General features: G+C 49.9%; 2 protein-coding genes across 4 annotated transcripts; both read left to right on the top strand.

The window, feature by feature from the left end:
• The first annotated feature begins 6 nt into the window (after positions 1–6).
• On the top strand, positions 7–4,436 carry Slc10a3 (solute carrier family 10 member 3). Of its 3 annotated transcripts, none has more exons than XM_017797243.1 (3): positions 7–18; positions 797–843; positions 2,635–4,436. In XM_017797243.1, exon 3 carries the CDS (start codon positions 2,773–2,775, stop codon positions 4,204–4,206), a length of 1,434 nt encoding a protein of 477 aa, XP_017652732.1. In that variant the 5' UTR covers positions 7–18; positions 797–843; positions 2,635–2,772; the 3' UTR covers positions 4,207–4,436. The 3 variants fall into 3 exon arrangements, with proteins under 3 accessions (XP_017652732.1, XP_008827821.1, XP_029417714.1); XM_008829599.3 differs by lacking the exon at positions 7–18 and adding an exon at positions 178–238; XM_029561854.1 differs by lacking the exons at positions 7–18; positions 797–843 and adding an exon at positions 2,158–2,548.
• A 1,037-nt stretch (positions 4,437–5,473) lies between these two features.
• On the top strand, positions 5,474–8,240 carry Ubl4a (ubiquitin like 4A). Its single transcript, XM_008829598.2, has 4 exons — positions 5,474–5,633; positions 5,793–5,898; positions 6,128–6,336; positions 6,428–8,240. The coding sequence occupies exons 1-4, from the start codon at positions 5,586–5,588 to the stop codon at positions 6,536–6,538; spliced, it is 474 nt and encodes a 157-aa protein (XP_008827820.1). The 5' UTR covers positions 5,474–5,585; the 3' UTR covers positions 6,539–8,240.
• The last annotated feature ends 7,565 nt before the right edge of the window (positions 8,241–15,805 follow it).

Here is a 15,805-nt window from a genome sequence, read left to right as displayed (position 1 = left end):
GGAGCTCAGGGGAGACAGGTGAGCGAGTTCGGCCGGGACCGGGAGGGCGGGAGCTGCCTTCTGGCACTGTCCGCACTCTTCGATCTCCCGCTCCGGCCAGACCTGTCGTAGAAGGGCTGCAGCGCGTTCCTGAGGCCTGGCGCCCAGGACTACCGGGGGCGGGGGGGGGGGCGCGCCGGCCCGCTCCGCGCTCGCTGGCGTCCGCCGGCCCGCCAGGCTCGGAGCTCAGGGGAGACAGGTGAGCGAGTTCGGCCGGGACCGGGAGGGCGGGAGCTGCCTTCTGGCACTGTCCGCACTCTTCGATCTCCCGCTCCGGCCAGACCTGTCGTAGAAGGGCTGCAGCGCGTTCCTGAGGCCTGGCGCCCAGGACTACCGGGGGCGGGGGGGGGGCTCTCCCGATCCCCAGAATGGTCAGCGCGCTCGCGCTCTCCTCCTTTCTTCCCCAGGCACCTGACACGCCCCGACACCCAAATCTGGAGGAGTCCCAGTCCTCACTGCCAGTTTGCCGAACTCCTGAACACTTAGTTGCTGGGAAAAACCATCCTGGCAGGGTTGCGTCCCCTGTGTTGAAGTGCATTGCCTTAACTCTAACAGCCCCTCAGCAACAACCTAATGGCTCAGAGGCCAAATCCCTCTTGCGGTGACTCCAGGCCACTAGCTCTACCAGAGGGAAGGTCTGGGTGGATGAGGAAGGGTCACGAGTAGATGATGCCTTCTCCCTTAAGTGGTTAACTCCACCCTGCCGCCTGCGTTTTTCCTCTCCATTGATTTCTGTTCCCCTACTCTGATTTTCCAGCCTCCCTCTTCATCAGTTGGACACAAAGCTGTACCAAGACCCCCGGGGTAAGTGACCCAAAGTCTAAGCCAGCAGGGGCCACATAGATGGGGACTCGGGTCCAAAGACTGGTCAGAACCCAGGGATGGGATCTCGGGGACACTCCTGGACTTGAGGCACCTAGCAAGCCCTGATGCAGAACCTGTTGTGTACACCTTGTCTACTCTCCCCAGTTCTAGGACATGATGATACTAGGGTGGTGACTGCACACTTGAGAAATGGAATAAGGCAGACTCCTCCTTGAACCCTGAAGTCCTCCATCCTTAGATACATGTTCACTAGCAAGTTTTAAGACTGGTGCAGCCAAGCCTGGCAGTATACACCTTCAGTCCCAATGCTGTGGAGGCAGAGGCAGGTAGATATCTGTCAAAGAGAGGCCAGCCTGGTCTACATAGCGAGTTCTAGGTCAGCCAGGGCTACATACTAAGACCCTGTCCCTCCCAAAACAAAAAGGCTCTGGTAGAGGGTGTATGCCAGAAGGCCGTGGACTCTAAGCAGGGGCTCTCAGATGTAGGGCAGGTATGAGAGCTCAAATTCGAACACTGGGATATCTGACAACAGGAGGTTGCCCTGGGGGACATCTGACTCATTCCTGCTCCCTTCCCATAACTTCTCTGGGAAAGGGGGATGTGCAGGTAGGCTAGGACATGTAGCCAGTGACCTAGTTTTGTCTCTCCATTGCTGTGAGAAAATACTGTGTCCACTACTAACTTGGGGAGGAAAGGGTTTATTTGGCTTACATCTCCCAGGTCACAGTTCATCAGGGAGCCCAACGTAGGAAGTCAGGGCAGGAACCTGGAGGCAGGAGGTGGAGCCTTGGAGGAACACTGCTTACTAGCTTGCTCCCCTGGCCCCTGCTCAGTCTGCTTTCTTATGCAATGCAGGCCTACCTGCCCAGGGGTGGCACCACCCCCAGTCGGCTGGGCCCTCCCACATCACTCAACAATCAAGAAGATGCCCCACAGACATGGCCACAGGCCGGTCCTGTGGAGGCAGTTCTCCAATTGAGGCTCCCTCAACCCAGGTGTGTTAAGTTGACACTAAAGCTATCCAGCACACACAGTAACAGTGATTCCAGCTACATATAAGTAGCAGACCTCACCCTCTGTAGTCTTTGGCCCAGTAGTCACCTACTGCCCATGTCACTTTGTCACCACTTGGTTCCTGGCAAATGACACTCAGACTTCCTCAACCTACTCTCTAAAGACCTGAATCTGACCCAAGCCAACGTTGCTATCAGTACCCCTTTTCTCATCTGACTGGTCTCTCGGAGGAAAGGGGTTTTTTTTGTTGTTTTGTTATTTATTTCTTTTTTTTTGCTTTGCTTTTGGCTTTGACACAGTATCAGATGGTCTGGTCTGGGACTAACATTGTATGGTAAGGACTCCTGATCCTCCTGCCTCCACCTCCCAGCCCCTCCAGGAAGCAAGTTAGGAGATTCCTTTCCCTCTGTGGTATCACTACCTCTTGAAGGCAGGGTGGAACAGGCTAGTGGGGACAGGACTAGAGGTTGCTCTCCTATGCAAGGTCACCACCAGAGTAGACAAGCTTGGGAAAATCAGCAGATACTGGCACACTGAATGGGAATTCCTATATGTATGTGACTCCTGGATGATGGACAAGAAGCTTGAGGCAGGTGTGCTGGAGGAAGAGACAGCTGAATGGCCTTCAAAGGTCTGCACTAGGTGTGGCCTTTCTAGCCTCAAGCTGGAGGTAAGGGGCTCTCTGAAAGTCTGGTGCTCCTGAGCTTGCAGCTGCTCCCCTTCACTGGCCACTCTCTGTGCCCCTTCTCTTTTCAGGGAAAGCTCTGCTATCAAGGAAGGCAACACAGGACCAGGACCTTCCCATGGACCCTTCTTGGGACATCCCAACAGTACCAGCAGGGGTGCTCCCATAAGCCACAGGGGGCTTGGGCATACTATTCTTCAGGAAGTGCCATGGTGGTCAGGAAGGAAAGAGATAGCTCCCAGCAGTGGCCTGGCCTGGGAAGACAGGGCAGTTGTACAGGTCCCCTTGGCATGTTGGGCACTGCCCTGCTGTTCATCAGCCTGCCATGGGGAACCCAAGCAATGGCCAGTGCCAACCTCAGCACTGCTCTGGGCCACACTGAACCACTGACAGGTGGCCACTACTTGAGCATTGGGGATGGCTCAGTGACAGAGTTTGAGTTCCCTGAAAAGAGTGAGGGTATCATCGTGATCTCAAGCCAGTACTCAGGACAGGCTAATGGGACAGGGCGCAGCCCCACACTGAAGGTCACATCCCTGGACACAGAGGTACTGACCATCAAGAATGTGAGTGCCATAACCTGGGGTAGTGAGGGCGGATTTGTGGTGAGCATCCACTCAGGCCTGGCTGGGCTAGCCCCACTCCACATCCAGCTCATGGACTTTCATGAGGTCCCACCCATGCTGATTGAAGAACAGAACGATTTCTGCATTAAGGTGTCACCTGCTGAAGACATCGCGGCCACCCTCAACCCCAACTTGGCCCACTTCTCGGAGAATCCAATACTCTACCTGCTCCTGCCACTTATCTTTGTCAACAAGTGTTCATTTGGGTGCAAAGTGGAACTTGATGTTCTGAAGGGACTCCTACAGAGCCCCCAGCCCATGCTTCTGGGCCTTTTGGGCCAGTTTCTGGTCATGCCCCTCTATGCTTTCCTGATGGCCAAAGTCTTCATGCTGCCCAAGGCCCTGGCTCTGGGCCTCATCATTACCTGTTCGTCACCTGGTGGTGGGGGGAGCTACCTCTTCAGCCTCCTTCTTGGAGGAGATGTCACCCTGGCCATCTCTATGACTTTCATCTCAACAGTAGCTGCCACTGGTTTCCTTCCACTCTCTTCAGCCATCTACAGCCACCTGCTCAGCATCCATGAAACACTCCATGTGCCCATCTCCAAGATCCTAGGGACCTTGCTGTTCATCGCCATCCCCATAGCAGCAGGTGTGGTGATCAAATCCAAGCTCCCCAAGTTCTCTGAGCTGCTATTGCAGGTCATCAAGCCCTTCAGCTTTGTGCTTCTCCTAGGTGGCTTGTTTCTGGCCTACCGTATGGGGGTCTTCATCCTAGTGGGGGTCAAGCTACCCATTATACTGGTGGGCTTCACAGTGCCCCTGGTTGGCCTCTTGGTTGGCTACTGCCTGGCCATGTGCCTGAAGCTGCCAGTGGCCCAGCGGCGAACAGTCAGCATTGAGGTAGGGGTGCAAAACAGTCTGCTAGCCTTAGCCATGCTACAGCTGTCTCTGCGCCGCCTCCAGGCAGACTATGCCTCCCAGGCCCCCTTCATTGTGGCACTGAGTGGTACCTCAGAGATGCTGGCTTTGGTCATTGGCCAGTTCATCTACAGCAGCCTGTTCCCTGTTCCATGAGGCACCCAGACCAAGTTTCATGACCCCAATCCCTATACTCCATCCACCGTTCCCACAGTTCTTGTGTGTACCAAAGGCCTTTAGTTCTCATGCACTATGCACTCAGACAAATCTAGGCTTATTTTTTTTACTTTTTTTAATTCTCCAGCTTTCAGTGCCAAAGAGGCCATGCTGAGTTAGATAAGTGGGTTCTACCCAGAAAATATATTTCAATAAAAGATAATAGCAAGCTTGGGTGTCTGCCAGTCTCTGTCCCTTAGGGCTTGGGGATGGGGATACGAAGAGTGTGCCTGGGTAGTATGTGTGGACTGGATGGCATGGTGACTACACCAAGGGGTGGGTCAGTCTCTCCTCTCCTCTCCTCCCCTCCCCTCCCCTTTTTGAGACAGGATCTTCCAGTAGCCCCAGCTGGCCAGGAAGTCACTATATAGACCAGGCTGGCCTTGATCTCACAAAGATTTGCCTGCCTCTGAGTGCTAGGACTAAAGGCATGCACCACCACGGCTGGCCGTATACATGCTTTTATGTCCATATGAGTGCAATAATTTTTTTTGGTCTTTTTTGAGACGGGGTCTCCCTGTAGCCCCAGCTGTCCTGGAACTCACTATGTAGACCAGGCTGGCCTTGAACTCGCAGGGATCCGCCTACCTCTGCTTCCCAAGTGCTGGGATTAAAGGTGTGTGCCACCATGCCCGGCATGTGCAATAATTTTAATTTTATAAAACGCACAATAAGGGGATAGAGAGATGGCTCTCTCTTTTGCACACAGTAGGCAATTTTTCTATCTGAGCTGTATTACCAGACCTGCACCCGCTTTTCTGTTATCAGCACAGCTCAAGAGAGGAGCAGGGCAAAGGCCTGGGTCTAGTACTTGCTTCCCAAGCTCGGGATGGGGGTGGGGGGGCATTTTTGCAACCACACTAGCAAGGAGGTAAAAAGCCAGCACGGCACGGCAGCGGGGCGGGACTGTTTTTGTCACTGGGGCACCCCCGTGTTGGTAATGACTTGGTTCCCAGAAGGGTGGGAATTAAGCTCTGCCGGGCCCTGCACGGGGTAAAGTGGCATCCTGGTCCCCTGGAAGCCAGATCCCCCAGATGAAGCAAGCTGGCCCACTTGGATCCTGGCGGGCGGGCTCTGACACGTCTCTGTGCGGAGCCATGGGGGCTCCTTCGGCCGGAGCACAGATTCCTGTCCGGGGGCCGGCGAGAGGGGCTGCGGGCAGAACGGAAGGGCTGCGGGCGGGGAACCACGGCGTCGAGCGCGCCCCTCTCGCGGCTTCCGGCGGCGGCGGGCGGTTCCGGCGCGCGCCCGGGGCGGCGGCGCGCGATAGAGTACGTTAGGGGTTGGCGTTGGCCCTAGTGGACGCCACCGCGGACACCATGCAGCTGACCGTGAAGGCGCTCCAGGGCCGGGAGTGCAGCCTGCAGGTAAGCCCCGTGCCCGCTGCCGCCGGCCGCGTGCTCCCCCGCTCCTGCCACAGGGGCAGAGCACTGGTACTGAGAACTGACCTCAGGAGGGAGGTGAGAGGGCTTCGTCGCCCAAGGGACTCGAACTGAGCCCCAGCCTCTCACCCTCGGCCCAATCAGGTGCCAGAGGACGAGCTGGTGTCCACGCTGAAGCTCCTGGTCTCAGATAAATTGAACGTCCCTGTGCGACAGCAGCGTCTGCTATTCAAGGGCAAGGCCCTAGCAGGTAACTAGGGAAAGGAGCCGCCCAGGGAGCCCTGTGGGACGTTGGGCGGTGGGGTGTGCAGGCCAGTGAAATGGATGAGGGTGCCGGCTGCCACTGGATCCTCGGGAAGGTGGCGGAGCCCCTTCCGTAGCCAGATGCCACAGTACTTTACTCTGGCTGCCGGCAACAGGATTGCTCCCCACCACTGCCACAGCTATGGGGAAGGAACCCACACATCTCTCTTTGGCAGATGAGAAACGACTATCAGATTACAACATTGGACCCAATTCTAAGATCAATTTAGTCGTTAAACCTCTGGAGAAGGTGTTACTGGAAGAAGGGGCTACCCAGAAACTGGTCGATTCCCCACCTCCACCCACCTGGCAGCTGATCTCCAAAGTCCTGGCCCGTCACTTCACTGTAGCAGATGCTAGCAGGGTCCTGGAACAACTTCAGAGGGTGAGAAGGGTAACCGTCTGCCTCCAGTCCTAGCTGCTCTCAACCCCTCCCCACTGGCACCCTCTGAATCTACCTGATCCTCTTTCCTCAGGATTATGACAGGTCCCTGAGCCGCTTGACACTGGATGACATCGAACGCCTGGCCAGCCGTTTCCTGAACCCTGAAGTGACTGAGGCTATGGAAAAGGGGTTCTCCAAATAACGCACTGGGATTATGGGAAGGAGTACCTGGCTAGGCCACAGCTGCATGTTGTATTAAATGTGTTCTCATGTTGCAGTTTGGCTCATAGTGATAATAATAGCTGGTATGTACCCGGCTCTTGCTAGGTGCTAGGCACTACTCGAAGTACTTGACCTGAGTTCTCTTCCACCTCCCCCAGAAGAGGCACCTAGCAATGGCATGGAACAGTCAGGATCTGAGTCCAGCCAGCCTGTAAAAGTGCCTCTGTAGGAGAAAGGCTGCTGTTTTGAGGGATGGGCCTTAGCATTCCCTCAGGAAGCAGCTAGTCCCTGTCACCTGACCTGTAGTGTGTCTGGCATCACCGTTGGCAAACCTCCTCAGAAGGCCAAATGGTAGTCATCCCCAGGCCCCTCTGCTGCTGCAGCCAGTGTGCTCTTGATGAAGGACAAGCAGGTTAGGGGTTGGAGGGTCATGAAGACACCTCGGCTCTGTCCTATAATGAGTCAAGTTTCTGTGCCATTAAGTCTGTATAGTGATGGCTGCTCCTTTGACCCAAATGAGTTCATTTTCCCCTTCCCCAGCTCAAGGTGGTAGTCTGCAGCCATTACCTACAGTTCCACCTTGTGTTCAGCAAGCAAACTAAAGCTAAAAGTGAAGTGATAGGCAAGCACAGGCCACAGATGGAGCATCTTGGGCCTTCGTAACATAGCTCTTCTTGTGAGTACCGTCTGCTTGGTTGCCCCTTCTGGAAGTGGGTCTCGCCCATAAGGGACAACAGGTGACTCAGCAAGGCAGTGTCACAGAACTCTGCCTTGGTCTCCTTACCCAGTGCCCACCCAGTATGGACATGTTTGCTTCCTCTGCCACCTGGGTACAGGGGCTTTTACTTTGCACACCTTCATTGCTTAAGAAACTCAGGGTGGGGAGGAGAGATAGATGTGGGCTGAGTGGCAGTGATTCCTCTTTCACTGTGCCTGTGCCTAGGTGCTAAAGGTCATATAAGTACTCGGTCCTTTGAGGAGTATCCCTGTGAGTAGTAGAGGCTGGAAGGGTGCCACCTGCAGGACACAACTCTTGCCCCTCCACTCTTGCCATGGAAGCCACTCAGTGTGGTCAGGGCTGCACCTGCCCCCCTGCCCAAGGGCCTCCTTTCTGGGCCTTGTAGGACAATACTGAGTGCCTGTGCTGGGAAGATGAACAGAAATGAAGCCTGAGGGGAAGAACAGGTGATAGCCCCTGGCCCTCTCTGAGAGCTGGGATACCATAGCAGGGACCTACTTGTGAGCATGTGTGAGAACTGGCAGCTCAGACAATAAGCTTATTAATGTTCTTGTTCATTTTGAGTCAGGGAATATATTCAGAAAATTAAATAACACTAAATGTGCACGTGAGACTTTTACCAAAAGGAACTCTACTAGCTAAGCTGCTTTTGGTTTCCAATAATTGGTTTAACAATACAGGAAACTTATTGACTTACAAAACTGAAAAACCCAGGACTACTGGCAGTGGATGAACAATTTCAGCAAACACCCAGCTTTTTTCCTGCCACCCTCTGAATTCTCCAGGATCTGCTTCATCCTCAGCCACCACCTCCAAGGATCAGAGGATGGCTGCCTGCTGCCACATTGGAACCCTTCATTCACTGCCAGCAAGGAGCACTTTCAGAATAGCATAGCTTCTGTCTCAGATGCCCCAGCAAATAAACACTGTCTCTTATTGGTCAGAACTGGCTCCTGCGTCCAGTCATTTGGGAGTGGGTGGGAGAAGGGGTTAATTGCCCATTAGTGCCTCCCCACGCAGTTTTAGGGGCTGATTCCTGGACACATGTAGGCTGTACCAGGAAGGAAAAGTAAATGTATGTCCGGAATGGTGGTAGCAAACAGCAGCTGTCCACTTCGGGAGACTTGTGTGCCAGAAAGCTCATGACCACCTTGGAGGCAGTAAAGGAGGAAGGCCTTGAAGGGATGAGGTGGAACATTCAGATAAGGAGTATTTTCTGAGGCTTGCATTCAAAGACATTTAAAATTTCTACAGGAGCTGAGCATGGTGGCACATGCCTTTAATCCCAGTAGTGGTGAGGCAGAGGCAGGCAGATCTCTGTGAGATCAAGGCCAGCCTGCTCTATATAGTGAGTTCCAGGCCAGCTGGGGCTACAGGGAGACACTATCTCAATAAAACAAAAGAAAAACACAAGCGTGAGAGTTCTGAGAAGGGCCAAATGTTATTTGATTGCCTTGAAAGGCTAGGAACATCATTTGAAGGCGGCTGAATATGAGAAGTCAGGGACTCAGGATGTGGAGATGAGAAGTGGTGATGAAAAAGCTGATTCAGAAGAGCAAGAAGAGGGTTCCTAGCCAGATGTGGTGGCACACGCCTTTAATCCTAGCATTCAGGAAGCAGAGGCAGGCACATCTCTATGAGATCGAGGCCAGCCTAGTCTACATAGCGAGTGCCAGGCCAGCTGGGGATACAGGGAGACCCTGTCTCAAAAAAGTCCAAAAAAAGGAAGGTTCCTTTTGTTGGTCAACTACTCAGTTGTCCTGAACCCTTTTGTATGTAGTTTTATCATTTCAACCTCACCTGATCGCCAAATGCTGGTAAATGGATGAACCATGACTTGAACCGAGACCTGGCTTTATCCCTGAGCCCATGTAACCATGCTACTGTGCCCAAGAGTGCTCTGTGGGACAGGACATTGTAGAGACTGGGAGGATGGATGAGGTGGCTACCCAGGGTTGAAAAGGAGAGGCCTGAGCCTCAAGCCAGCTTCAAAGGCTAGAGAGTAGGTAAGAGGGACCTGGAGGCAGAGGCACTAGCAGGTGGTTGCCCCAGGTTGAGTCAAGAGCAGGCCTTTAGAAGGGAAAGGCCATCACTGCTGTCTTGACATGAAGCAGGGACAAGATGGAGCCTTTCCCTTGTAAAGTGGAGGTTATTGCACTCTATGGTGGGCTGAGGAATCCTCAGGGACCTCTCATTCTATAAGATGTGTGCAAGTGTATAGAGACAGCGTTTGTTGCTGCTTTGGTATCATTGGTAGGGTTAAGTCTTGGGGAGCTTCATCAAGGAAACAATGGGTAAGTAACGGGAGAGACAATGAGAGGTACCAAATGTTGCAGGGATGACGGAGGGAATGGGGCATGAGAGGAGGCTGGAGACTTGTGAAAATGGAGTGGCCACAAGATGCAGACCTTAACTTTGCTCTGAGTCTAGTGTGCCCCCCATACAACTGTAGGCCCCAAACTCTAAGGTCCTTCATCAGAGTGTTGGGCTGTTTACCATAGGCACTATGCCCCCCCGGCAAGTGTCCACCCCAAGAAATGGCACCAATTCATTCACTGCTCTGCCCAGTACAAGGCCCTGAGACCCTCTGCCTGACTCTTAGAGAGGGGCTTTTGGAGAGTCCCCAGCCCCTAGGGATGTGGTGTGATCACAATCACTCCAGGAGATGGCAGCCTGACTGAAGGGCCCACCTGAAGTGGCTTCTCCAAGACAGATGTGGTCTGGCAGCTGCAATGAGATGTTTGGGGGTGCATACAAGGACATTTATGGAGGAGATCATTGAGTTGGATATCTCCAGGGAATAAATAATTAATGAGGGGTGTTTTTCACATCTATGGGGGCATGACAAAGTGACACAGGAGCCACCTCGAAGGAATTAAAGTTAGAACAATTTGAGCATCCTCCCAACTGAGTCTTTTGGAAAAGAGTCACAAAGGTTCATATCCTTCCCTCATGGCCTTCTCCCTGCCATGACATCCTTTTTCTGGCACCACAAAATGGTCTAAACCCATCTTGCATATTTTCCTGCCCTAGACTAAGGATCAGCCTTTTAATGGAGAATGGTATTTATTGAAGGGTATTTAGAAATCAAGATCTGTGTGAAGGATGTGCTCACTGTTACTGGGGTATCACTGCTTCTAGACACCTTTAATAGACCAACTTTGGAAATATAAAAACACATATTAAGAAACTACAAATTCATGCTGAAACCTTCAACTACAATCCCATGTCACAGTTTCTTCACACCTTCCCTCATTCCACAGTTAGAATTCTGGTTTCTGACAACATTGATATATTTACTCGTTTGCTCTACCTTAACATGCTCAAAATAGCTTCACACTCACCTCATCCCAACCATTAACAACAAATATGCTAAAAGGAAAGCAAATTATTTTTGCCCTTAGAATATATTCCACAAAGGGAGTACAGTAACAGTTAAAAGGCACTAAATCAGCTGGTCATGGTAGTGCATACTTGTAGCCCAAGTTGTACTCAGGTGAATGGGGGGGGTCACTTCAGTCCAGTACATAGAGACCAATTTGGACAACACAATGAGACCTTCTCAAAAACAAAAACAATGCCCAGGTGCGGTGGCCCACACCTTTAATCCCAGCACTCTGGAGGCAGAGACAAGTGGATCTCTGTGAGTTTGAGGCCAATGTGGTCTATATAGTGAGTTCCAAGCCAGCCAGTGTTACATAGTGAGGCCTTATCTTTTTTAAAAAATATTTTACATGTATGAATATATTGCTTGCATGTATGTAAATGTACCCATGTCATGCAATACCCATGGAGGTCATAAGAGGGTGTTGGATCCCCTGGAACTGGAGTTATGGTTGTTAGCCTCCATGTGGGTGCTAGAAATTGAACCCAGGTCCTCTGCAAGAGCAATCAGTGCTCTTAAGTGCTGAGCCATCTCTGCAGCCTCAGTGAGGCCTTATCTTAAAAATAAAGGCCGGGTGTGGTGGTGCATGCCTTTAGTCCCAGCACTCGGGAGGCAGAGGCAGGCAGATCTCTGGGAGTTCAAGGCCAGCCTGGTCTACATAGTGAGTTCCAGGACAGCTGAGGCTACAGGGAGACCCTGTCTCAAAAAGACCAAACAATAAAATAAATTAAATAAATAAAATAAAATAAATAAATCTGGCAAGACAGCCCAGCAAGTAAAAGCATTTTCTGCACAAGTATGACGACTCTGGAACACACAGTGGAAGGGGAAAACTGATTTCCAAACGTTGTCTTCTGATTGCCACACAAATAATATAAAGATACTGATTTACGGTGGGGCGTGGTGGCACATGCCTTTAGTTCCAGCACTCAGGAGGCAGAGGCAGGCGGATCTCTGAGTTCAAGGCCAGCCTGGTCTACCTAGTGAGTTCCAGGACAGCTGGGGCTACAGGGAAACCCTGTCTCAAAAAGACCAAAAAAAAAAAAAAAAAAAGAAGACACTGACTTATCTTGGGGCTGGAGAGATGGCTCAGCAGTTAAGAGCACTGGTTGCTCTTGCAGAGGACCCAGGTTCGATTCCCAGTAAACACATGACTGTTCATGACTCCAGTTCGAGGGTATCTTCTGACCTCCTCAGACATTGCACATGTGTGCACTTACACACAAGCAGACAATACACTCATACACAAAAAATAAAAATATTTTTAAAAGACCCTGACTTATCTTTTGTGTGCAATTTTATCATAGAAGCTCACTTAATTTTGTTATTCAATTGTAGCATTTGATCTTTTTTTTTGAAACTGTTTCATGTAGGCAAAGAAAATGCTGAATTCCTGATCCTCCAATTTCTACCTCCCAAATGCTGGGATTACAGCTGTGCTCCACGATGCCTACCCACCTTTTTCACTCTTCAAAGAAAATTTCTTTATTACTTTTATTTTATGTGTATGCATGTATTACCTGCATGTATATAAGTGCACCCATGTCCTGCAATACCCTCAGAGGACAGAAGACATCATTGGATCCCCTGGAACTGGAGTTACAGTTGTTAGCTGCCATGTGGGTGCTGAGATTCGAACCTGGGTCTTCTGCAAGAACAGTCAGTGTTCTTAACCACTGAGCCATCTTTCCAGCCCCTCAAAAATTTTTTGAACGTGTAAAATATTAGCCTGATGCAAAAGTCAGAAATACAAAAAAAGGTATATATTTCCAGGAGCTGGAGAGATGGCTCAGCAGTTTAGAGCACTTGCTGCTCTTCCAGAGGACCAGAGTTCCAGAGGTTCTGTTGCTATCTTCTGGCCTCCACAGGCACTGCACACATGTGGTGCACTTACATACAGGCTGAGCACTCATACACATAATTTAAAAAAATAATAAATAAGGGGCTGAAGAGATAGCTCAGCAGTTAAGAGCCCTGGCTGCTCTTGCAGAAGACCCCAGTTCTATTCCCAGCACCCATATGGTGGCTAACCACTGTCAATAATTCCAGTTCCAGAGGATCCAATGCCCTCTTTTAACCTCCACATGAACTACACAACATGGGTGCACCTACCTACATGCAGGCAATATACTGATACACATAAAAGTAAAATAGAATATTTTTAATTAAAAGAAAAATAATAAAATATTAAAAAAGAGCCAGGCATGGTGGCACATGCCTTTAATCCGAGCACTTGGGAGGCAGAGGCATACGGAGCTGTGTGAGTTCAAGGCCAGCCTGGTCTACATAGTGAGTTCTAGGCCAACCAAAGCTACAGAGTGAGATCCTGTCTCAAAATAAATGAACAATCAAAAAAAAAATGCCCTGCCCATGTCAATCCCCCGTGAGTACATGAATACATTAATTTCTAGTTGTTTATCCTTCCTGCCATTTTTATTTCAATAATTTTTGTACCTGTGTGTGTATCCTTTCTCAGTCTGTTTTCTGCTCTTTGATGAGACAGGAAAGCTAACCTAGTACTCCCTACGTAGCCCAGGTTGGCCTCAAATTCATGGTAAACTCCCTGCTTCGGCCTCTCAAGCACTGAGATTACATGGTGTGCCACCATGCCCATCTTTTGTTTTGGAGTTTATTTGGGTGTTTTTGGTGGTACTGAGGGTTCTACCACTCTGCTATATCCCAAGTTTTTCTCATTTTTAAAATTAGTTTTTAGGTTAGTATACAAAGTAGTGGGTTTTCATCATAGCATCTTCGTTTTTATGTGTTGTTTGAGAAAGGGTCTCACATTAAAATTTTCAAATATTTATTTTTTATTTTATCTGTATGAGTGTATTCCCTGCCTGTGTATAAGTGCACCTGTGTCATGTAATGCCCATGGAGATCAAATGAGGATGTTGGATCCCCTGGAACTGGAGTTACAGTTGTTAGCTGCCATGTGGGTGCTGGGAACCAAACCCAGGTCCTTTGCAAGAGCAGCCAGTGCTCTTGACCACTGAGCCATCTCTCCAGCTCAGGTCTCACATTTTAACCCAGGCTGGCTTGGGACTCACTATGATCCCAGGCTTGCCTCAAGCTCACAGAGATCTTCCTGCCTCATCCTCTTGAGTGTGGGGTTATGGGTATGAGTAAGCCTCCACATTTTTTTTTCTGACAGGGTATGTGACCCAGGCTGGCCTGGAACTTGCTGTACAATCCAAACTAAACTTAAGTTCAAGATCTTCCTCCCTCAGCCTCCTAGCTATCCAATAATTATCTATTGCTAATTCTGGTACAACTTTGTGTACATATTATTTATTTTGTGGAGTAAAAACATATAGGATTGTCAATTCAGCGCTAGACATGGGAACTTGTCTATCTTAGTTCTGTTTCATTCAATAATGCTACAAACCACCTACTGCATACACTGCATTGTCCCAAGTGTTGGGGATAGGGAGCTGAACAAAAGAATATGTACTAGAGACGGGCATGGTGGCACTAACCTGTAATTCCAGTGCTCAGGGGGTGGAGGCAGGAGGATCAGGATGAGTTCAGAGTCATCCTTAGCTCATATCCAGTTTCAGGCCAGCCTGGGCTACATGATACCCTGTAGAAAGAGAAAGAAAGAAAGAAAGAAAGAAAGAAAGAAAGAAAGAAAGAAAGAAAGAAAGAAAGAAAGAAAGAAAAAAAAAGAAAGAGAGAGAGAGAAAGAGAGAGAGATGGGGAAGGGAGGGAATATACAAAACAAGAACATAATTTTGCAGTATTAGAAATATTATGCAGAAAACTGAAATGGGCAAATCTGAAGAGTGCTTGGGGTGCTGTGTTACAATGCTGATTACAAAGGCCTCTGGGAGGTGACAATGAACTAAAATCTTTTTGATCCTTTTTTTTTGAGACAGGATCTCCCTGTAGCCACAGCTGGCCTGGAACTTGCTAAGTAGACCAGGCTGGCCTTGAACTCAGAGATCTGCCTGTCTCTGCCTCCCCACTGCTAGGATTAAAGGCATGTGCCACCATGCCCAGCTGTGAACTGAAATCTGTGTGTGTGTGTGTGTGTGTATGTGTGTGTGAACTGAAATCTTAATGGTAAGCAATCCATAAGAAAATTCAGGGGAGTGGGATGTGATGGCCCATACCTTTAATCCCAGCACTCAGAATGCAGGGGCCAGCCTGGTCCACATCATTAGTTGCAGGCCAGACATGGGTACATACTGAGACCCTGTATCAAAACAAAAAGGTTCAGGAATAATCTTACTAGTAGAAGAGGTAAGCACAAAGGGCTGGGAGCAGGCCACTCTTGCTCAGGAGCAGAGAAAAGGCCCCAGCAACTGTACTTTACAGAATTGGAAGCAGGCAGATGGCACAGCTTGGGGTAGAGAGCAAACTGGGAGCCATGTCACATAAAGCTCTTATAAACCACAGTGAAGACTATGGATTTTATTCCAAGTGTAACTGGAAAATTTTTTAGGGATTGATTGGTTGATTGATTCTGATGCTGGGAATCAAACCTAGGGTCTTGCAGTGCCATGTAAGAGCTATACCAAATGAGTTATAGCCCAACCCTCATCTTTTCTAAATTTTAAGGTTTTAAGCAGGGATGTGATCTATATTAGAAATTAGAAACTTGCTGGACATTGTGGCACACACCTTCAATTCCACCTTTGGCAGAGAGGAGGCAGAGACAAGCAAATCTTCGTGAATTTCAGGCTAGTCTGTTCTACGTAGTAAGTTCCAAGCCAGCCAGGGCTATATAGTGAGACCCTGTCTCAAAACAGATAAACCAGAGGCTGGAGAGATGGCTCAGCAGTTAAGAGCCCTGGCTGTTCTTGTAGAAGACCTAGGTTCAAATCCCAGCACCCAAATGGTAATTAACAACCAGCTGTAACTCCAGTTCCAGGGAATCTGATGCCTTCTGTCCTCCACGGGTCCTGCATGACATGGGTGCATTTAACATAGATGGAGGCTGTCCTGGTTTGTTTCTTCATTGCTGTGACAAAACACTGACCACTACCAACTTGGGGAGGAAAGGGTCTATTCAGTTTACATCTCCCGGGTCACAGTTCATCAGGGAGCTCAAGGTAGGAACTCAGGACAGGAACCTGGAGGTAGGAGCTGGAGCACAGGCCATGGAGGAATGCTGCTTA

This window comes from Nannospalax galili, unplaced genomic scaffold (genome assembly GCF_000622305.1).
Source record: "Nannospalax galili isolate Female #2095 unplaced genomic scaffold, S.galili_v1.0 scaffold513, whole genome shotgun sequence".
Lineage (NCBI taxonomy): Eukaryota > Metazoa > Chordata > Mammalia > Rodentia > Spalacidae > Nannospalax > Nannospalax galili.
This window is presented reverse-complemented; position numbering and strand designations above follow the sequence as displayed.

Bases quoted from the DNA above. Each gene is read 5' to 3' on its own strand.
- Ubl4a (XM_008829598.2), top strand. From the start codon at position 5,586: ATGCAGCTGACCGTGAAGGCGCTCCAGGGCCGGGAGTGCAGCCTGCAG. The intron at 5,634-5,792 runs GTAAGCCCCGTG...CGGCCCAATCAG, and splicing joins GCCGGGAGTGCAGCCTGCAG to GTGCCAGAGGACGAGCTGGT. The intron at 6,337-6,427 runs GTGAGAAGGGTA...CTCTTTCCTCAG, and splicing joins TCCTGGAACAACTTCAGAGG to GATTATGACAGGTCCCTGAG.
- Slc10a3 (XM_029561854.1), top strand. From the start codon at position 2,447: ATGATGGACAAGAAGCTTGAGGCAGGTGTGCTGGAGGAAGAGACAGCT. The intron at 2,549-2,634 runs GTAAGGGGCTCT...TTCTCTTTTCAG, and splicing joins TTTCTAGCCTCAAGCTGGAG to GGAAAGCTCTGCTATCAAGG.